The sequence below is a fragment of the Myotis lucifugus genome, unplaced genomic scaffold, assembly GCF_000147115.1.
Source record: "Myotis lucifugus unplaced genomic scaffold, Myoluc2.0 scaffold_351, whole genome shotgun sequence".
Classification (NCBI taxonomy): Eukaryota; Metazoa; Chordata; class Mammalia; order Chiroptera; family Vespertilionidae; genus Myotis; species Myotis lucifugus.
In genome coordinates this window covers 588,962-611,061 of record NW_005871399.1, presented here as the reverse complement: position 1 = coordinate 611,061, position 22,100 = coordinate 588,962, and the positions used below count along the sequence as shown (strand labels likewise).

At 46.7% G+C, this 22,100-nt stretch overlaps 1 protein-coding gene across 1 annotated transcript in view; it reads left to right on the top strand.

Annotated features, from left to right (window-relative positions):
* HIPK2 (homeodomain interacting protein kinase 2) overlaps nucleotides 1-22,100 on the top strand; it is a 114,560-nt gene that overhangs the window by 74,684 nt on the left and 17,776 nt on the right. Inside the window, exons 4-9 of the mRNA XM_023764819.1 lie at nucleotides 965-1,051; nucleotides 2,820-3,004; nucleotides 8,063-8,225; nucleotides 11,134-11,341; nucleotides 12,211-12,332; nucleotides 17,013-17,155. Of these exons, the coding sequence (XP_023620587.1) occupies nucleotides 965-1,051; nucleotides 2,820-3,004; nucleotides 8,063-8,225; nucleotides 11,134-11,341; nucleotides 12,211-12,332; nucleotides 17,013-17,155 (908 nt within the window). The remainder of the gene's footprint in view (nucleotides 1-964; nucleotides 1,052-2,819; nucleotides 3,005-8,062; nucleotides 8,226-11,133; nucleotides 11,342-12,210; nucleotides 12,333-17,012; nucleotides 17,156-22,100) is intronic.

The following is a 22,100-nucleotide window of genomic DNA, read 5'->3' as shown; positions in this document are numbered from 1 at the left end:
GCGAGCACTCTTGGCCTATTGGTGGGAGGGCTGCCATTTGGTGACTGTGAGGTGAGAGGCTTAAGGTCAGTCCAGTAAAAAGAGTCCTGGTGGCGGAGAGTGAGGCCAGACGGGCAGGGTTCATGTCCATATCTCAGGTAAGAGCCTCGGTCCTACTTGTCCCCAGGGTCGAAGCCTAGATCTTAGCTGCTCCACGTGTGCTGTCCCGGAATGAGATTTCGAGGTTTACTTACCTGAGATCCATGGATGAGCAAAAAAAAAAAACCACACACACACACAAAACAAACGAACAAAAAAACAACACATAGTCATTGGAAACAGCGGCTTCCTAGACCAAGGCCAGTGGGGACCTGGCCGAGTGTGCCCGGCCCCAGACGGAGGGGCAGCAGAGAACAGCCCAGAGCCTGCTGCGGCCTCCTGACCATGTGACCGTGGCCAGCTCCTAAGCTTTCTATTCCTGTTTCTCCCTCTGGAAATGGGTCGGTAATCATCCTGCCTAAGGTGGTTGTAAAGTGTCTTAAATGAGTTCATGTGCTTTATAATAGTGCCTGGCACGTAGGGAGAGCTATATGCATAAACACTTGATAAAAAATTAAATTAAATTTTAAAATGTGTGGAAGGGCCTTCTGCTTTTCCGCATATGGAATCTTACCGTATCCCTTAAAGTAGGGGGAAATGTAGGGTTTTCATGGATACTGCATTCCTTGTTCATCTTGGAATCCTCCAGACCTGACTCAGAGCAGGCCCCCTAACAGGTGTTGGTGGGAAGGAAGGAAGGGAGATGAGTGAGTGTGGAGGATGAAGAGGGAGAGAGTAGTGTGCAGGTCACTTTAAGAGGAATCAAAGTCTCCTTCTCCAAAAGGTGGGAAAAGGCCCTCCATGAGAAACAGAGGGTAGAGGTTTTAAGTCACAGTGACCAGGAAGTAATTCACATTACCAATCGGCTTTTGCCTCTCTTGACCAGACACCAGATGACCATGAAGCAGAGACGGGGATTAAGTCAAAAGAAGCAAGAAAGTACATTTTCAACTGTTTAGACGACATGGCCCAGGTAAGCTCCGTGGGCGAGCATGCAATGTCAGCCCTTAAAAACCAAGCACAGCAAGGCTTCTGCAAGAGCAATATAGGGTAGTGAGTAGAAATCCTCATTACTCAACTGCCGTGGTTGACCTTGACCTCATGACCTGCCAGCCTGAGTAAGAATACCACTGGGTTTGTGGGACATTGTTAAAGCCTTACACCAGCTCTTGAAAAATAGCTTCAGTTTATTGGTTCCCATTTGCGAAATAGTCCTGGCCAATCTCACTGACGTTTTCATGAGAAGAATTTAAGCCCATTAGTACATTTGAGCTTAATGCCCTTGCCTCAGTGTTAGTTCCTAAGGGCTGCCGTAACAAGGTACCACAAACTGGGGGACTTAAGACAACGGGCATTTATTCTCTAGAAGCTAGAAGTTCCAAATCAAAGTACCAACTGCTCCCTCGAAAAGCTCTGGGAAGAAACTGTCCCATGCCTCTCTGCTGGCTTCTGGTGGCCCCTGGGTGGAGTCAGTGTCCCCGCATCCCCAATCTCTGTCTCCTTCTTCATATGGCTTCATCCTGTGTTTCCTCTGGTCTCTGCATCTAAATCTCCCTCTTCTTTATCTTATAAAGACACCAGTCATTGGACTTCAGGCCCACCCTATTCCAGTTTGACCTCATTTTAACTGGATCACATCTGCAAAGACGCTATTTCCAAATAAGGTCACATTCACAGGTGCCGGGCATTAGGGCTTAAACATGTCTTTTGCAAGGACACAATTCCATGCTTCACACTCAGTCTCTCTCAGCTCCCTGGAGGGGCCACGGGCTCTCACTTTTGTGCCCAGAGAAAGTGCTAGAACTACAGCTATCCTTAGTGTAAAGACTAGTCTCAAATCAGGGCAACCCAAAGTGAATTTTTCTTAAAAGCAATGAGAAGTAAAGCTAGAGATCAATAAACATTCAGCACCCCTCTTACGGAAGACAAGTGTAACCCAAAATCATGACGCCGAGTAGAGTATCCTTGTCAGTTGATTAGAAGCTTAGATTGTCTTAGAAAACAAATTGCTTTCCAGAGCATGTCTTGGAAAACGTAGAAAGCACCACAAAACAAGTCTCTTAAAGGCTATGCTGGTAGAGACTTGATCTGGGAGGAAAAATCCTGTGCAAACACCCTGCTTGTCTGGCAGAGGTGACCCAGTGAACACAGGGACTGAAATGATCCGGCCCTAACAGGGAGCTACAGAGGACGACACACTGTAGGTGTAGGGGGAGGGCACTTAGGCCCCAGCATTTCCCTCCGAAGGTTAAATACATAAACCCTTTGCATCTTATTTTGTACTGCTTGGTTGTTTTTCATTGTGGTAAAAACAACACAGCACAAAATTTACCATTTCAGCGTTTTCAACTGTCCAGTTCAGTAGTATTAGGTTCATTTACACAGTTCTACAACCAATCTTCAGAGTTCTTTTCATCTTGTGGTTCTTTTCCATGAGGTGTGATGTGAGGCGCATTTTGATTTAACTGATTATAGCAAGAGGGTGCACATCCTGTCACTTCTGTATGTCGCAGGTACCGGCAGCGACCGCCCCTTCCCCAGGCGTGGCCTCCCTCCGCCTTTCCCGCAGAGAGCCCTGCCACATCCTGTGGGCGGCAAGGACATGTGGCGGTGCCTTCAAAGGGCAGACACCGCCCTGCAGGAATTGAGAAGGGGGATTGAGAGATCGGATGGAGTTGCAGAGCAGAAGGGAGTCGAGGAGGCCCAGCAGGGTCTTGGTAACCTGTCCTCCTTGCTTCCAGGTGAACATGACCACAGACTTGGAAGGGAGTGACATGCTGGTGGAAAAGGCAGACCGGCGGGAGTTCATCGACCTGTTAAAGAAGATGCTGACCATCGATGCTGATAAGAGAATCACTCCGATCGAAACCCTGAACCACCCCTTTGTCACCATGACACACCTACTCGACTTTCCCCATAGCACACAGTAGGTGTCCTGCTCCGTGCTCTATACAAGGGCTCGGCAAGTTTTTCTTTAAAGCCCCAGAGTGAATGTTTTAGGCTTTGCAGCCAAACGGTCTCCGTTGCAGTCAGCTCTGCCATTGTAGCTGAAAGCAGATGCAGACAAGACATAAACCAACGAGTGAGGCTGCGTCCCAGTGAAACATTATTATAAAAACAGGTGGCGGAGCCTCGGCAAGTCCAGGGCTGGGTGGGCCGGACTCCGGGTGTCTGTGCATGGACGGAAATGCTCAAAATGGCAGGGTCCACAAAGCAAAGCCCCTCTCAGTGCCAGAGGTCACTCCCAGACCCTTCTGGAAAGGACTCTGTCTAGTTTGGATTTGGGTTCGTTCATTCATTCATTCAGCGTGCTGTGTGCTGTGCCAGCTGCTGGGGGACAGTCGGGGGCAAAGCAGATGGGGCCCCTTCCCAGTTGAGGGGAGAGAAAGGTACGAAACTAGTGATGCCCACATAACCAGGCTGATATCAGGGCAAATATAAGGTGTGATGAGACCGAGTGACAAGGGAGCCTCACTTGGGACGGAGCAAGAAGTGAGTGCAGAAGGATGAGTGGGAGGTAACTGATGGGAAGGCTGGCGAGGGCGGAAAGGGTATTGCTTGTGGGGAGACTCGCCATGGACAGGACCAAGCCCAAGAGCTGGGGGACAGTGGGAGAGCTGAGGCCCCAGGACCAGACGGGACGAGCCTTCCTTGCACAGGATTTTGGTCTTGATCCTAAGAGCAATGGGGAGTCGTTGAAGGACCTGTAGAAGGAACTGGCTGATTAGAGTGTCAAGTCCATGAGCCCTGAAGACATGGCCATCACATTGGCAGCTTGGAAGCTGTTGGTGACTTAGAGCTGTTTCAGTGGATGATAGAAGCAGAAACCAGCTTAGCCAGTTGAAAGCCTGAGTGAGAGGTGAAGAAATAGGATCCTTTCAAGAAGGGAGACTGTGAAAGGGGTGGGAAGAAATGGAGGGGTGCCTGGGGAGGGCCCAAGGGGACTTTAGGAAGAGACTTGAGCAATTGAAAATGCTGATTGGAAGTGTCTGGTACTAAGTGAGAAACTAAAGATAAAAGATGCTCAGAAGAGAAGTTTCCTGAGACGGTGGAAGGGGCTGGGTGGGACTCAGAGCACAGGTGGAGGACTAGGCCAGTGTCACCATGGATGAAGGAGGGCGCAGACGTTGGCTGGAGTGCTGGGTTAGCAGAGGAAAGATGAGGGAGCTCTTCAGACAGCTCTCTTCTCTTGTTGAGAGCAAGGTGTTTAGGTAGGAGAGTTTAGGTAGTTGGAGCAGAAGGTGGCAGAGAAAATTGACCAGAGAAATACAGTGGAATTGTTGAGCATGGAGGTTGGACATGAAGAATAGGATGTAACTGAACTCCCCAGGTGAAGGCATGGAGAAAAGAGAGTGTTGGGTTCATCCAGGTTGGAGTTTTGTCAGGCTACGAAGAGAAAGAGAGATTGACAGACTCATGATGTTGGGATAGAGCATTGTAATCCCAATGGATGGCTATGGGGCCTTAGCTGAAAAGGAAAGGAAGATGAGAAGGTCCAGAGACACTGAACAGTCTGATCAACTCAGACTGGCTATTTTAGTAATTGTCAGATGAACCAGATGGGTGACAATGTGGCTGGGGGATGGGGTACTTGAATGTGTGGTCTGGGGGAGTGGAGCAGTATCAGGTTTGATAGTCCAAAGAACCCACAGCCGGCACTGAGCCCCGGGGTGAGACGTAACTGAGAAGCCAGGGTGTCCGGCAGGTAATCCGTGTGTCCCTTGAAGAATCCCTCGGTGGCAGGGCATGTGTTAAAGTAGAAGACTGGGTAGGAGGCACAGGCCCGGTGAGTGAGGGCGAGAGAAAAGGCCATGGCAAGAGAATGGGAGACAGTACTAGTTTTCAGAGTCTGCGATAACAAATACCACTGAGGGGCCGAGGGGCTTAAAAAGCAGAAATTTGTTTTCTTATAATTCTAGAAGTCCAAGATCAAGGGGTTTGGCAGAGCTGGTTTCTTCTAAGGCCTCTCTCCTTGGCTTGTAGATGGCTGTCTCCTCCCTGTGTTCTCACATGGTCTTCCTCCCTCCTCAATATGAACTGGACTAGGGCCCACCCTGCTGACCCCATTTTACCTCTTTAAACATCCCATCTCCAAATTCAGTCACATTCTCAAGTACGGGGGTTAGAACTTTAACATATGAATTTGGGGGGAAGGGCACGGTTCAATTCATAACACAGGGTAACCAGGGATATCACTTCAGCCACTCAACCCAGAGGTATGTGGGATGAAAGTCACATCCCTGGACGTCTGCAGGGAGAAGCAGTGTGCTCACGAGCGCCGGATTAGAGAGGCTCAGGGGAAAGGGGAAATGTGTGAGAAGAGGCTGGGGAAGAGAGACATTTGCAGATCATGGTTGACCTGCCATGACAAGACTCATATTGGGCTGAATCTCAGGCTGGACTTGACCTTAGCCAGCCTACAAGAAGTGACTGGTGGCGCCCGCCACAGACGGCACATCCTCTAATTTCAGTTCTGTTCTTTATCAGTTGATGTTAAGCAAGTCAAATCTCATTACAACAAACAGTGAGTCTTTCATTTAGAACCATGTTTGAAACAACCGAACTCCAGTACAAAGAAAGAACCTGGCCCCATCCCTTGCAAACTCTTGTTGTGGTACTTGTCCTGTTTCTGGGTGTGGTAGGAGTGCTTCAGGGGGGTGTCATTCGATCCCACAGAGGGAAGCTAGACTTGGTGATTTACTGAATAAGCCCCCAAAAGATCACTTTATATTCAGGGGTGAAGTGGGGTGACTGAGAAAGAGCTATGGATAGGAGATGGAGGGGTGCTCTCCAGTGGGTTCGCATTAGCCATCTGTCAGTGAGACAGTCACCCACATAAAGTCAGAGTCACAGCTGCATGACCGCAGGGTCCTGTCCATCTCTGGGTTCCGTGAGGAAGCAGCACTAGCGCTTCACTGTACTTGGTGAAGACCAAGCAGGGAGACCATGAGCATCAGCTTCAAATTCAGATCTTGGTGTGGGTCCCAAGAGGACCACTGGCAATTTATAACTCAGAAAGTCGGCCTCAGAAGGAAAAGCAGGTCTTTGAGCACACCGAGGCTTCCCTGAGAGTAGGCCTAGTCCCTAAGGGCCCCTAGAACTCGCTGAGAAGACCAGGAGAACTCCAGGGCGAGAAGAACCCTCCAGGCCCACCCTGCTGTAGACCCCACCTTGGGGACTGGGCCAGAGCTGCCCCAACATCTAGACCAGTGATGGCGAACCTATGACACGCGTGTCAGAGGTGACACACGAACTCATTTTTTTGGTTGATTTTTCTTTGTTAAATGGCATTTAAATATATAAAATAAATATCAAAAATATAAGTCTTTGTTTTACTATGGTTGCAAATATCAAAAAATTTCTATATGTGACACGGCACCAGAGTTAAGTTAGGGTTTTTCAAAATGCTAACACACCGAGCTCAAAAGGTTCGCCATCACTGATCTAGACTGAGATGTGAAAGAGGCCCCCCCATTTCTCCATACCAGGATTCTAGTGCACAAGTTCCTTACAAACGAGTCTCATAGAAGTAACCCAGAGTGCAACTGCCAGGCCATTTCAGTTAGAAAATTCTGAGTCTAAAAGCTTTTGGTTGAATTGTCACAAAATTATTGAGTGCTTTCCATACGTTCCAAAGGGAATGTAAAACCTATATTTTTATTCCTTCAGCCTCTATAGGAAACCACTTAGCAGTGTGTTTGGTACTTAGCAGATGCTCAGAACATGCTGGCCTTACCAGCATTATTAGTTTTTTTAGCTATTGGTTACTGTAGGACACGTTTTCCTTTCTCTCCAGGGTCTGCAGTCAGTAAATGATTTTGTGTGCATTGTGTGGCCAATGTAAGTAATTCTTAACTCCGAAAGAAAGAGGAGTCTCTGGCATGTCTAAGACAGTTTGGAGCATCTTTTATGGGAAGGATGTTTTGGGGTGGCCCACAAGCACCTGCTTGGCCCAAAACATAGCTTACCTATAGAATGCAGAAATAGTATTACCTTTGTAATCTTAAAATAGTAGAAAATTATTATATTTATATTCAGTTATTACATTATAATTATATAAGTATTTAAAACTGAACTTTAAATGCTGTTTTATTTTGAATATTAGCATTTGAGGAAAAGTAAGTTTAATTAGAAGAAGACACAGACTGACTGAGAAACAAGGTATAAATTCTGAAGAACACTTTATGGTGGACTTTCACGAACTTGGTTGCACTTATATTTCAAGAGGATGTATAGGTATATGTGAAGATTGCCAGTAATTAGCTCTTGACCTTGGCAGATTACCTGTCCTCTCTAAACCTCATCTTCACTCCTAAAATAGGGGCATCACCCATCTCTCCTTCTCGTGGTTGTTGTAGGACTGAGTGCAAGGATCTTGCACACAACTACCACCGCTCTCTGTCACTGTCAGCCACGATTACTAATTATTAATATCCTTACAGTTCTCATTACATGCCCAATTCCGGTGCGGAGAAAGTGGGTAACAGCGTCATGATACTGGGTTGGCCAGTTCCTTGGCTGTCCCCTAGATGGCGCTGATGCCCCAGACTCGCTGGGAAGGATTAGCGCAAGGAGTTGTCTTTGTGGAAGGAGGCAGCAGGTCATGCATGAGAACTTACACGTTTGTTTATGGGCCAGAAAGCATACTGGAAGCTGAGAATGAGCAGGGAAGGTGGAGACAGATCAGCGATATGAGGAAAATGCAGCGAGAGCCATCAGGTCTGTTGTGCTGTGGAGAACCGTTGCCTGTGCAGGCTGGGGAGAAAAGGCAGTAAGACAGGGTGAAACTTACCTAAATAACGTTAACTGTACAAACACAGACTTTACATGAGAAATCCAGGAAATTTAGGACTAAAGCTTCCCCACTTGTCTTGTTTACTAGATTAACTGTTCTCTCCTTTTCTCTCGCCATTTTCTCCCCTTTATCTCATGCTACCCTCTTCTCTTTCCCTTATACCTCGGTCTCTGCCTTTCTCATGAACAGCGTCAAATCATGTTTCCAGAACATGGAGATTTGCAAGCGTCGGGTGAATATGTATGACACCGTGAACCAGAGCAAAACCCCTTTCATCACTCACGTGGCCCCCAGCACATCCACCAACCTGACCATGACCTTCAACAACCAGCTGAACACTGTCCACAACCAGGTAAGTGGGGAGCAGAGAAGGCCGGCGGGGCTGACAGCATCAGGAACTGTATTTCCCCAGCCAACCCTGTAAGACAGAATTCCTCTACTGTCACATTCAACCCTGTAAGAAGGTGTTTGCGTCAAGGTTATTTCCTTTGAGACCCGGCGCTCTTTCTGTCTACTGGGGGCCCCATTGAACAAGTTGTGTGCAACTCACTAAGGAAGTTGTTTCTGAGATGGTACCTCTTACCACTTCTCTCTGTCCTGATGTAGGAATAAGGTAAAGGAGATGCTATGATCCTTGTATGTCCGGCTTCTGCCTGGTAAAGAATTCTCAACTGGGACACTGACGATCATCCAGTTCGGGCCCCTCCTCCTTGTCCCCAGACAGCTGTGTCCACATGATCTCCTTCCAGGACAGATGAAACCTGTCCTTTCTCCAAGTCATGGGGAAAATCAAGTCAGTCTGTCATCAGAATTCCAGCACCTGGAACTGAAAGGGACCAGGAAACTAAGGTTTTCTTCCCATAGATGTCCAGCCTTTCACAGAAAATTAGCAGAATCTAGCACCTAACATGCTGCTTAAAATATGGATGACACCAGGAAATATTTATTGACTGAATAATCTCCAGGCCCTACCTCAGGCGGTCACTGGTGTCTAAGAGACTTTTACTTCCGTCTTCCAGTGTGACCAGTTCCCCAAAGAGTCTCCCTAGATTTTTTTCAGTTTTAATATCAATCTGCAGTGACAACGCTCCTGTGTGTGTATACTCACATGCGTGCACACGCATGCCTCCAGAAGAAAGGCTTTACTTCCCAGCCTAGCCTCTCTCCCTCTGCCTAAACTCTAGGAGAGGACACCCGACATCTGCTGCCCATGGGGGCCACTGGTGTTCTGAACGCTCTCCTGAGGGGGAAGACCTAAAGCTCGCTAAGGCCTTAGCGTGCAAAGAAACAAACATTCCCTCCCAGCACCTAGCCCAGCCCTCAGGCTAAAGCATCCACAGCCAGACAGGTTTTGTCCTTCCTCACCAGAACCCCACCACAGTGCGTAGACTGATCTGGCTGGTGCCAAGAGCACGCAGAGCAGAGGGAGATCAATTTAGAAGGGAAGGTTGGCCAAACCCAGGGAAAGAGGGAGTGCGGGACCAGAGTGCATAGACGGTGTCCGTTAGGCAGTAATTGGAGACTTTGGTGGGGGGCGGGGGGGGGTACATGCACAAAGTAGTCTTTTGGAAAGACCGTTCTAGCCTCTTGCCCAGTGAGAATTGGAAGAGAAAAAGTGGAGGCCAGAACATCTCTGGTCAGAGCTTCCCAGTCCCAGGCACCACAGGAGAGGACCTCCACTGGGGAAGTAGCGATTGACGAGAGTCAGGGGGTTCCAGGGACATTTAGAAGGAAGAAGCAGCAAACCTAGTGGCTGACCAGAAGGTGGGACAGTTGAGGATACCGGTGCCCCAAAGAGGGAAGCCCAAGGCTCCAAGACCTGCAGAGAGTCTGGACTTGGACGTGTGGAGTCTGAGCAGAGAGTGGGAATTATGTCTGTGGGGAAGCCTCCCAGAGAGATGGGGACGTGCAGAGAACCAAGAGGAAACACAAGGCACGTCATCAGTAACAAAACGCGGACACTGGCCCACACGTGCTGCACTGTCTCCCCTCACACTACCTGGAGGCCAACCATGTGGGGCTGCACAGACACTTAACATGACAATGTGTATCTTAAAATGCAAACATGTGCGCCACATCCCTTAGTAATTACCCTCAAACAAATAAATGTGCTTTGCACTGAAAGGCAGCATAAAATCTAAATATTAAAAAAATATGTAAAATGAGACTTTACCCTTTTTTTCAAATTTGACACAAATACATACCCTTCGTGTAATTCTATTTTTGTGCGTGTCCAAGATGTCCTTATGATTCTTTACTCCTTATTCTTTGGTCCTTGTAACCCCTGGTGGCCAACCCCCTTGTAAGCAATGGTGACTTTGAAGCCATTGGTAACCTCCACCTACCATGCTGAAGATCAGTGTGAATAAAGCTAAGATGGGGTAAAATTGGACAATTCCCAATTTAGAAGGTATTTTCCTTCTGCCTCCTTGCTTCACATAGAAGTTCGATGTCAAATGATGTTGCTTTCTGAAAGAGAAAGGAGAGAGGACATAATTTCAAAATTGCTCTAACCTATCTCCACTTCAATTCTCTTGACCTAGCATCTTTTCTCTCTCAGTCCCAGCCTTAGTAGCTGAACCCCAGTGTAAGAATTCACACCCTAAAAGGAGAAACCCCAGGCTCAGTGTGTCCCTCTCCCTCTCTGTTTCTGTAGCGTATTCCTTTGCAGTAACTGCTATGCGGCCGTCTGAGGGTCTCTGTAACCAATGCTGCCCTCAGCCCTCCCCAGACATGTGTGCCCTGGGCCTGCAGGTGCCTCTTCCTGGGCTGTACCCTCAGGTCCATGTATGTGCACCCCAAGCCCCTCAAGTGTGGGACAGAGCAGGGGTTCAGCTTGCCCCCGTCACTATGTTCCAGGGCAAAACCCAGGGAATCCAGGAATCCTAAACTCAAACCTGGCTTTCCATGGTGTTATGAAGATATGTTTGTCAAAGTGGAGGGCAGAGTATAAATCATCTCTAGGCTGATTTTTAACTTTGTAGTGTTTAGACATGTGGTCTGGGAGCATCATTTGCTCTCTTGCCTGGACCCCACAGACATCAGGAACAGCACCGAAAGCGACTGTCACGTGGCTGCAGGCACCTGCTTCTCCTTGAGACTTTCCAACCGAATCCCCTCTATTTCTGCTTCTTTGCCCTTGGTTTTTGTTTGTTCTTCTTTGAGTTCATTTATTTGACTTAGATTCGTGTTTCCCAACCTGCCACCACCCTCATTTTTTATTTTTGTTTATTTTTGTTTAATCCCCATCATTCCTTTAGGCTCCCACCTCCACCAGTGCCACTATTTCCTTAGCCAATCCCGAGGTCTCCATACTAAACTACCAATCTGCACTCTACCAGCCCTCAGCGGCATCCATGGCTGCGGTGGCCCAGCGGAGCATGCCCCTGCAGGCGGGAACAGCCCAGATTTGTGCCCGGCCGGACCCCTTCCAGCAAGCTCTCATCGTGTGTCCTCCCGGCTTCCAAGGTAAGGGTGAGCAGACGCCGCCTCTCACTGCTTCTGACCGGACCACCTAAGGGGCTCTGACACCGCAGGGCTCCGTCACGCCGACTTCCCTGGCATAAGGCCCTCTTCATTGCTTTCCATGGGCACGGGCATCCCTGAACTGTGGCCAGCCGAGAAACAGTGGGACTGTTATTCTCACCACCTGCCAGTGATTTGTCCCGGAATGACTGTCTTTAAATAAGCACATTGTTGTGCTCCCATTGTCATGCTGGTATCAGCTCTTGGACACCTCACATGAAATATCCTCCGTGTGGCTTATCTGTAGGAAAGTGCCAATCCCTGACTGCCAAGGCAGCCAGTTCTCATGAAGAACATACCTCCCAGGCTACCCCTGCTGATTCTTCAGCCATACACCCAACACGCTCCTCCTGGAGCCTCTATGAAGCTAGAGTTGACCATGTACTTGGCTACAGTTTACACAGAAAGCCCAAGAATCTGTTGTGGCAAGCCCCATGGGGCAAGCATGTGTGGGGGCCCAGTTTCAGAGTCAGGGCCACTCCAGATGGACTCCTCTGTCCTCTCCCCACACCGGCTGTGACGTAGTGACACACACGTGTCTTCAGAAGCATGTTTTCCTGTCGTGCGTGACTCGTCAGCATAACATTCCACTTTTGGCTTTACAGACTCCTTGATTTCACTTCTAGTCTTTGAACCCATTCAAGGTTGTTTTTTGCTTTTGGTTTCTAATTTAAGTTAGAAACGAAAGGGGAGAGTCCTAAGGACCAGGCAATGCCTGGAGGGGACCGGTGCGGAGAGGAGGGGAGAGCTGTCTTCCGCCAGCTTGCTCGCATCACTCAACCCCTCTCTCCCTCGCCCGTTGTCTGGAGCAGGGCTGCAGGCCTCTCCCTCGAAGCATGCTGGCTATTCCGTGCGAATGGAAAATGCTGTTCCCATCGTCACTCAAGCCCCAGGAGCTCAGCCTCTTCAGATCCAACCAGGTCTGCTTGCCCAGGTAATTCTTTCTTTATGATTCCCCGTATTGCCATTATCCCTGTTAATGTTTTCCACAAAAGCGATGTATCTCTGCTAATTCCCTCCCTGGCAATGAATTAGGTGCTTTGAGTCATTAGAATATCTCTGTAATATTCTGCATGATGCCCGAGTGAATTATCTTCCTAAGTGCCTAGCTTACAATTCCAAGAAGAAATTTAGACAGAGGGAGAATCTAGGGAGATTATTATTATATCTTTGTGATGCAAATTAATATAGGAGACCCAGGTTTTAATCCTAACTCTACTAATAACTCTCTGTGACTCTACTAATAACTCTCAGTGAACATTTCTTTGCCCCAAATTTCCTTCTTGTAAAATAGAAATCATTTTTTAGAGCCAAATAAGCCTTGGAGGTGATTTATTTTAAAGTTGAAACAGGGTTACAGAAGCAGTGAGCTGGAACCTTCCTTATCTGTTCATATAGGTGCTCTGATGGTAGAATGAGATCATGGAGGTGAAAGTGATGAAAATTTGTAAAGTGTTATGGAAATTTAAGGTAACACAGTGATACAACGGTCATAGTAATGACACGAACTTTAATAACAGATACATCATCATTATGCCAGGTTCTTTAGTTATGTTTTACTTAAGCCCCACAACACAGTAAGATATTTGTCGCCTTTTGACAACAATGGAAGATGAGGCACAATCACTGGCACCAAGTCACACAGCAATTAGGTGACAGAACCAGGACACAAACCCCAGAAGTATGACACCAGCACCTGTATTTACCCCCATGCTATACTGCTTCCGTGTGATCATTTCCGTTGTTGCTGCCAAGGACAGCTTGACCTTAGTGTTGTTGAAGCACCTTTATTTTTATTTTGTTTTTTTCCATCACCATTTATCCCCTCTATGCCCTCTTCCACCCACCCCCATAAGCACCTTTATTTTTAAATAAGGCAGGTTCCCAGAGGCTTTTCTCAAAGTGTTTCCAAAAACACTTTATGGTGTCCTTTGTTTAATAGAAGTTTGCAGTTTTCATTTTAATGTAGTCAAGTTGCATAGTTGTTTGGGGCTCTCTATTCCATTCCATTGGCCTAATATCCTATTGTCTTAACTGTTCTAATTATAATATGTCTTGGTATCTAGTAGGGATCGCATTCTTCAAAATTTCCTTGTCTATTCTTGTCCCTTCACTTTTCCACGTGAATTTAAAGATTACTCCTACATAAAAATTTTAGTCCCCCCACACAAAAAAAGTGTTGGCTTGTATTTATTGAACTTGACTAAAATTTATATTTACTTTAGGAACAACTGACAGTTTAATAAGATTAACGATTAAGTCATTTCATCCCTGAATATGGTATAACTGTATATGTTACCTTTTATTCCTTTCATTAAAGTTTTCTTTTGTTGGAATATTCCTAAATATTTTATAGTTTTTGTTGTCATTAATAATTTCATTCACTATATATTTTAATTATTTGTCTTTGGTGTATAGGAATATACTGATTTTGGTCTATTGAGTTGATCTAAACTCTGTTTAGTTCTGATTGTTTCTATAGATACCCTTGGATTTTCTATGTGAACTATCTTTTTATTTGCATATGATAGTTTTGTTTCTTCCTTTACATTCCTTATGCCTTTTATTTTTTGTTCTCCTATCACTGTGCCGACAGCACCTCCAAAACAATATTTAATAAGTGTTGATATTGGGCATGCTTAACTTTAAAGGAAATTCTTTTAGCTGTTTGCCATTTGGTATTTTGTTTAGGATAGTTGATAAAGACACTTTATCAAGTTCGCTAATTTTTAATGAAGTAATACCAAATGTTCTTCCTGCATCTCTTGAAATACTCACATTTTTGTTCCTTAATCTGTTAATGTAGCAAGTTGCTTAATAGATTTGCAGTGTTCAACTATCCTGTGTTTCCGAGATAAACTTTATTTGATCATGTTGTGTTTGATATGTTTGTATGCTTTCCAATACTGGATTGTTTGTAAATACTGTAGTTAGTACTTTTGCATCTGTGTTCATAAGTAAGAAATGGCATGTAATTTCTTTCTCTTAGAGAATCCTTATTTGATTTGGGCATCAAGTTTTCACCAGCCTCATAAAATATGTTGATTAGCCGAAACCGGTTTGGCTCAGTGGATAGAGCGTCGGCCTGCGAACTGAAGGGTCCCAGGTTCGATTCCGGTCGGGGGCATGTACCTGGGTTGCGGGCACATCCCCAGTGGGAGATGTGCAGGAGGCAGCTGATCGATGTTTCTCTCTCATCGAAGTTTCTAACTCTCTATCTCTCTCCCTTCCTCTCTGTGAGAAGTCAATAAAATATATTTTTAAAAAAATATGTTGATTATTACCTCTTCTTCTGTTTTCTGGAACAGCTTGGTTAAGGTTGATATTAACCATTCTTCATCTCTTTGTTCTTCCAAATTCACACTGCAAGTGACCACTGACACCAGCTCCTATAGGCAAAGTCTTATCTTTATCATTATAAAACAGAGAACCTTCTGTATTTAAAGCAGGCCTTCTACTCCTGCCTCTCGCACTAGTCCTCATAGCTCCCTTCTGTTTGCACAGTTTGGTAGCAGGGCATTCAGAAAAGGCCAAGGTAGATCAAGAGAAAGAACTATAGCTCATTCCAGAGCAAAGCAGCTTGTTCGTACTTTATCTGAGTAGCAGAAATCCAGGCCAGTCTCCCAGTGCTACTCCTCTGTAAGCCAAAATCTAGAGATTCACATGCATATTCAAGGGTACTTTTAAATCCTCTTTTTGTGTTTGCACAGTTAACCCTTGTAAGCCCAGAACTATCTCTGAAAGAAATTACATTAGCATCTCTTTTTTTAATATTTTTTATTGGTATTTAGAAACAGAGGGAGGGAGAGGGAAGAGAGAGAGATAGAAACATCCATGATGAGAGAGAATCATGGATCAGCTGCCTCCTGCACGCCCCTCCCTGGGGATCGAGCCCGCAACCTGGGCATGTGCCCTTGTCCGGGAAACGAACCCGGGACCCTTCAGTCTGCAGGCCGACGCTCTATCCACAGAGCCAAACCAGCCAGGGCTACATTAGCATCTCTTATTAGCTAACATAGACATTCTTCATTGTTCAGTTTGGTGGAAACCAACAGGCTCAGCATCCATCTTTAGTCATAGCAAAGGAGAGTTTTACCTTTTGCTCACATGGAAAAGGGTCCCTAGAGTATTATAAATCTCCAAGTGGATTTAACCTAAAGCTGTAATTGGGAAAGTGAACAAAAAGCATGTGTGTGTGTGTGTGTGTGTGTGTGTGTGTGTGTGTTTTAATTGCTACAGTGTATATAACAGGGAACTGCTGGAAACCAGTTGAATGTTCATTTGTAGGAGATTTGTTAAATTCGTGTGTGCATAAAATGGAACACCATGCATTAAAAAGGACAAGGTAGACTAGTGCGTCTTCACATGCAAAGAGTTCTAAAATCTACGAAGTAAAAAATTCCTACCCTGTCCAGTGTCATGTTGGGTCTTTTGTTGGTTGCTTTTTAGTTTTCTCTCTGCTTGTCAGTTAATCCCTGCCAATATGTTAGCCTGTTACAATGGAGCTCTCCCCTAAATATTTTTAAATGGTGCCTTCAAAGGACAAAAATAAGCTATCTTATAAAAATGAGTATGATAACTATAAGGAAAAGCAATAATTAAACGTTTAAATTGATGCCTTCATTTTTCTCTGGGTAAATTTCTAGGTTTCAGGCAGAAGCGCTACAAATACTATTAATTACTTTAAATATATTCAAAAAATTGGCATCATTCTTCTTATCTAAATATTTAAACCTTTTCAAGGATTTGATTTGTGCAAGTTTAGAGAGGGAGTCTTTCAAATCCATTCCTCCTGTTCGTTTTGTTTACTTTGCCCTTTTCCTCCCCACCTCCCAGCAGCATCACGTCCTTAAAGGGAACAGACCCTCTGTGGCACCCTGAGGATGTGTGTGCGGAAGGAAAGGGTGTGATCTTGCGCCCTCCTTTGAGAGACATGAGAGTGATCTTTATGCATTGCCTTAACGATAATGCTGTTTTGATACTGCCTAAAAGCTGCAGTCACCTCTATGCTCCCAAACCCCTACCCAGAGCTAACATCTTGACCACCATCATGGTGAGTGAGTAGGTTAAGGTGTAGAGGTGGGAAGTACAGTTCTTGATTGAGACAGAACTTAATTTATGTCACTCTTCAAATGGCAGGATCCAAAACCCGCTTTCACTAGCGAGGCTGGAACAGAAACTCAGAGACCCCCAACGTGTGGAGATGTCTGCTTGCCTGATCCTTGTAGACTCTGTCCTTGTAATAATAAGTTTTTTACATTCTTCTAGCCCAGCCGTGGGCAAACTATGGCCCGCGGGCCGGATCCGGCCCGTTTGAAATGAATAAAACTAAAAAAAAAAAGACCGTACCCTTTTATGTAATGATGTTTACTTTGAATTTATATTAGTTCACACAAACACTCCATCCATGCTTTTGTTCCGGCCCTCCAGTCCAGTTTAAGAACCCATTGTGGCCCTCAAGTCAAAAAGTTTGCCCACCCCTGTTCTAGCCGATCAAAGACCAGGTCTCCTCTTTTACACCTATCATAGGGTCTAGCATACTGAGTGTTTGGATCATTCAAATTGATCCTGTGATTAACAAACATGCTGATTGCAAATATCCTTCACTCTACAGCAGGCCTGGCCCAGTGGGACCCAGCAGATCCTGCTTCCCCCGGCGTGGCAGCAGCTGACTGGCGTGGCCACCCACACATCAGTGCAGCATGCGACTGTGATTCCTGAGACCATGGCAGGCACCCAGCAGTTGGCCGACTGGAGGTAAGCAGGAGAGCTGGTGTGTCTGGCCTGGGGGGCAGGTCCACCAGGGACCCTGAAAGCTGCTGCTCTGGCCTGTACTGAATTCCTGGTTCACATATAATTTTTTAAATTAAGAAGACTATTATGTGGAATATGACTACAATGTAAGGCGATGTAATTTTTAAATAAGTGTGCCAGGAAACAAGAAAGTCAGCTTCATTACTTTATGGTCAGTTATCACTTTTGACCCAAAATCCAAGGACATCATTTAATCACCAGTATAATTCACCAAACTTGACTCCGGATGATTTTTTGTTTCTCAGAATTAAATTCCACTCCCAAAAATGGAAGATTTATCACCAGTGAAAGAATGCAGAAGAGAGTCCCCGAGGTTCCTCAGCAATTCTAGGAAGTATTCTCAGGGTATTTTGCGATGTGGACACATTGGAGCCTTCTCAGTTCTCCCAGGGGAAGGCTTGACAGAACAGGATTTATTTCAAATGGTAGACTCTGCTGAGTGTGGCTTTCAGTTAATAGTTAAGCTCGAAGTCCGCTTTCCACAGACCCCAGCAGCATCCGGCTAGCAGCCACCAGCATGCCACCCCAGCATCTGTTTTCAGAACATATTCCACCCCACTCTCGGACTTCCTCGCCCACGCCATGCCAGCACCACCACATGCCCCCCTTCACCAGCGCAGAGCCACATGGCAACCCCTCCCACGTTTCCCCAGCTTCCCATTCCCCTGAGAGATAGTTTGGGCTGTTTCCCATTTGGCCCAAACATTGGGGCAGGTCATACCCCTCCCCTCTAACAGGCTCCATACCAGCCATGTGGCCTCCCCCACAGTTCCCTTTCTGACCTAAAAGACTATTGCGAATGAACAGCTCTCAGTAAAACGTAGAGAAATATAGAGATGTAAGCCCCCAGTCAAGCCTCAACGACAGGTTCCTCCGTTCCTCGTTTAATTTTCTGACTAGTGAAGAGAGTACATAGGCTCTTTCCCACAGCCCCACGCACTTCTCACTGACTACACCTCCCTTAAGAGCAACCCCGCTCATTAGAAATACTTTCAAACCAGGTAAAACTGGATTCATTTCTGGCTCTGCATGACCTGGGCAAGCTACTTAACCTCTATGAGCCTCAGTTTCTTCTTCCATAGAGTGGGTATAACAATCCTCACAGGATTGTTAGAGGCTGAAATTAAAATACAAAGCACTTGACCTGTATTTAATATGTACCATACCAGTGCCTTATACATGACGGGCGATATATAAATCTATCCTCCCTTCCCCCATTGGCATCAGGTCATGCTCAGAAAGACCATCTTCCCTCTCCAGCTCATTAGGAACAACAACCAAATGGGAAGCTGTTTGACCAGTTGTTTTTCCTCACCCCTTTTTCTCCTAAAAGACACATATATGTTGTACTCTTTTTTGTTTTCCCATTATCAGCATTATAGTTCATTTCATTTCAGCAATACTCACATATTCATTGATCCATGCGTATTCTCTTATTCCTCATCCCTCCTCTTACCTGGTTACGGCAGAAAACACTGAAAGCCTACACTCTTTCTTTCTCCATCTCATGCATAGACCAAAGAACATCCGTAATCATGGCTAATAAACAAAAGACAAGTACCAGTGCTAGGACCTGTATCAATGAAAAAGAGAACTGTGTCTGTAGAAGAAATAGCAAAAACAAAATAAAGAAGCTATAATATCAGTTTCTAAAACCCCTGTAAAGGTTCAAAAGACATTATCAAATCTCTAAAAAAGTGTCTCCCTCTTCTTTTTTTTCCTACTCATTTCCCCCAAGTTGCAAAGATAAATTTTACAATATTTTAAAAATTCAAATGAATTATCTTATAGCTTTTAATTTTGTTTATGTATTAAGTGGGCTTTTATGGGCAAGCCTCTGAATTAATCACCACTTATAATATTTCTGTGGGAAAACAAGTCTTTGAGCTCCATACAACCCAGATCATAAGAGCTTTTGAAACATAACCCATTTTCAAGATAATGGCTGCCAGCATTACTATCAGCATGTATGGCTGTTATTTATCTTGATTTAATACCAAGCTCGCTCTCGCTCTCTCTCTCTCTCTCTCTCTCTCTCATGAGAGAGAGAGATAGAAACATCCATGATGAGAGAGAGAGAGATATACACACACACACACACACACACACACACACACACAGTGGCCAGATTATTATGACTACCCCATCAGTACAATGAAGTGAATTAGTTATGCAAATAATAATAATCCTATCTAATAAAAGAGAAACATGGTAATTAGCCATACCTCCGCTACCCTTCCCATTGGCTAATCAGGGCCATATGCAAATTAACTGCCAGCCAAGATGGCGGCCGGCAGCCAGGCAGCTTGAAGCGAACATGAGGCTTGCTTGCTTCAGTGACGGAGGAAGCCAACGTTCCCCGCCTGCCGCTGCCGGCCTCTGAGCTTGCAGTTTGAAACATTGTTACAAATATAGAAGCTAAACAAACTCCAGAAACCTGCTTTCAGCCAGCCGGGATCTCAGAGCTGGAGTTGAAACAGTGTTTCGATTATAGAACCCAAACAAACCAGATACCTGCTTTCAGCAGCTGAGGCCTCAGAGCTGGAGCCAAGCCTCAGAGCTAAAGCTGGCCCAGAATTTAAAAAAAAGAAAGAAAGAAAGGAGCAGTTGGGAGCTTCAGTCACCCACCAGCCTGAAAATGGCCCTCAGCCCCTCACTCAGACTGGCCAGGCACCCCAGTGGGGACCCCCACCCTGAAGGGGGTGTGACCAGCTGCAAACAGCCATCAGCCCCTCACCCAGGCTGGCCAGGCACCCAAGCGGGACCCCCACCCTGATCCAGGACACCCTTCAGGGCAAACCAGCCGGCCCCTACCCGTGCACCAGGCCTCTATCCTATATAGTAAAAGGGTAATATGCCTCCCGGCACCAGGATCAGCGTGACAGGGGGCAGCGCCCCAACCCCCTGATCGCCCTGCGGCTCTGTGTGTGACAGGGGGCGGTGCCCCAACCCCCGCTCCACGGGCCCTGCTCTGTGTGTGACGGGGTAGAGCCATAACCTCCCCATCGGCCCTGCCCTGAGTGTGACAGTGGCGGTGCCCCAACCCCCTGATCAGCCCTGCTCTGTGTGTGACAGGGGGCGGTGCTCCAACTCCCCTATCGGCCCTACTCTGTGAGTGACAGGGGGGAGCTCCTCAACCCCCTGATCGGCCCTGCTCTGTGCGTGACAGCGGGGAGCTCCCCAACCCCCTGATCGACCCTGCTCTGTGTGTGACAGGGTACAGAGCCCCAACCCCCCTGATGGGCCCTGCTCTGTGCATGACAAGGGGCAGCGCCCCAACCCCCTGATGGGCCCTGCTCTGTGCGTGACAGGGGGTGGCGCCGCAACCTCCCCACGACCCTGCCTTGAGTGTGACAGGGGGCGGTGCCCCAACCCCCCAATCGGCCCTACCCTGAGCATGACTAGGGGGTGGCATCGCAACCTCCCGATCCGCCCTGCTCTGTGCATGACAAGGGGCTGCACCTAGGGATTGGGCCTGCCCTCTGCCACCCGGGAGCAGGCCTAAGCCAGCAGGTCATTATCTCCCGAGGGGTCCCAGACTGCGAGAGGGCACAGGCTGGGCTGAGGGACCCCCCCTCCCCCCCGAGTGCACAAATTTTTGTGCACCGGGCCTCCAGTAATAATAATAAAACCTTGAGAGTATTTGCTTAGGACGTTTTCAATATTCAGTATTTTTGGAAGTGTCAGTGAAGTACTGATGGGGTGGTCATAATAATCTAGCCACTCAGTGTACGTATCTAGGCAACCTTCAGTTACTCTCATTGTTCATTCAGCATGTAATTAATTCATCAGCCGTTACCTGCCTGAACACTGAGCTGGCCACTGAGAGAATTCAATAGCATGTTAACACTCAGCATCAAACACAATGGCTGCCAGTCTGCAGCGTTTGCCACATAAACTGCGATGTCCTCACTGATAAGACGGCATCACTGCCACACCCCGCCTGCCTCGCAGAGTGGCCAGCCCACTGAAGGCCGTGTGTAAGTTGGAGGGAATGTTTACCTGCTCTCCCGGAACCTGGGCTGAGCCTGCGTACTTGGCATTCATTCTTCCTCTTTCTTACCAAGTGGGGTTCCTGCCCCTCCTTCGGAACAGCCCTGACACTTCCCTGCCCCGGAAACTCACCTGATGAGCTCACTGGGCGAGGCTCATCCCTTCACTAGCCCACAACCAGCAACAGAACCAATTTGGGGGGTTAATTTGCTTCTAACTGGGAAGGATACGTTATCTTAAAAAAGAAGCCCTGCCCGGCTTGGCTCAGTGGATGGAGCGTCAGCTTGTGGACTGAAGGGTCCTGGGTTCAATTCCAGTCAAGGGCACAAGCCTGGGTTGCGGGCTCCATCCCCAGTGGGGGGTCGTGCAGGAGGCAGCCGATCAATGATTCTCTCTCATCATTGATGTTTCTTTTCTTTTTTTAAATATATTTTATTGATTTTTTACAGAGAGGAAGGGAAAGGGATAGAGTTAGAAACATTGATGAGAGAGAGAGAAACATCAATCAGCTACCTCTTGCACACCTCCTCCTGGGGATGTGCCCGCAACCAAGGTACATGCCCTTGACGGGAATTGAACCCAGGACCTTTCAGTCCACAGGCCGACGCTCTATCCACTAAGCCAAATCGCTTAGGGCATCATTGATGTTTCTATTTCTCTCTTTCCTTCTCCCTTCCTCTCTGAAACCAATAAAGAAATATATTTTAAAAATAAATAAATAAAATCCCTTTAATAAAAAAAGAAGAAGAAGAGCCCTGTGTTTGTAAAACCAATAAAAAGCCTGGTTTCCCATCTCTCTGTCAGGAACACACACGCTCACGGCAGCCATTACATCCCATCATGCAGCAGCCCATAGCTCTTGAATGGTCACGTGAACCTCCCAGCAGCCCAGCCC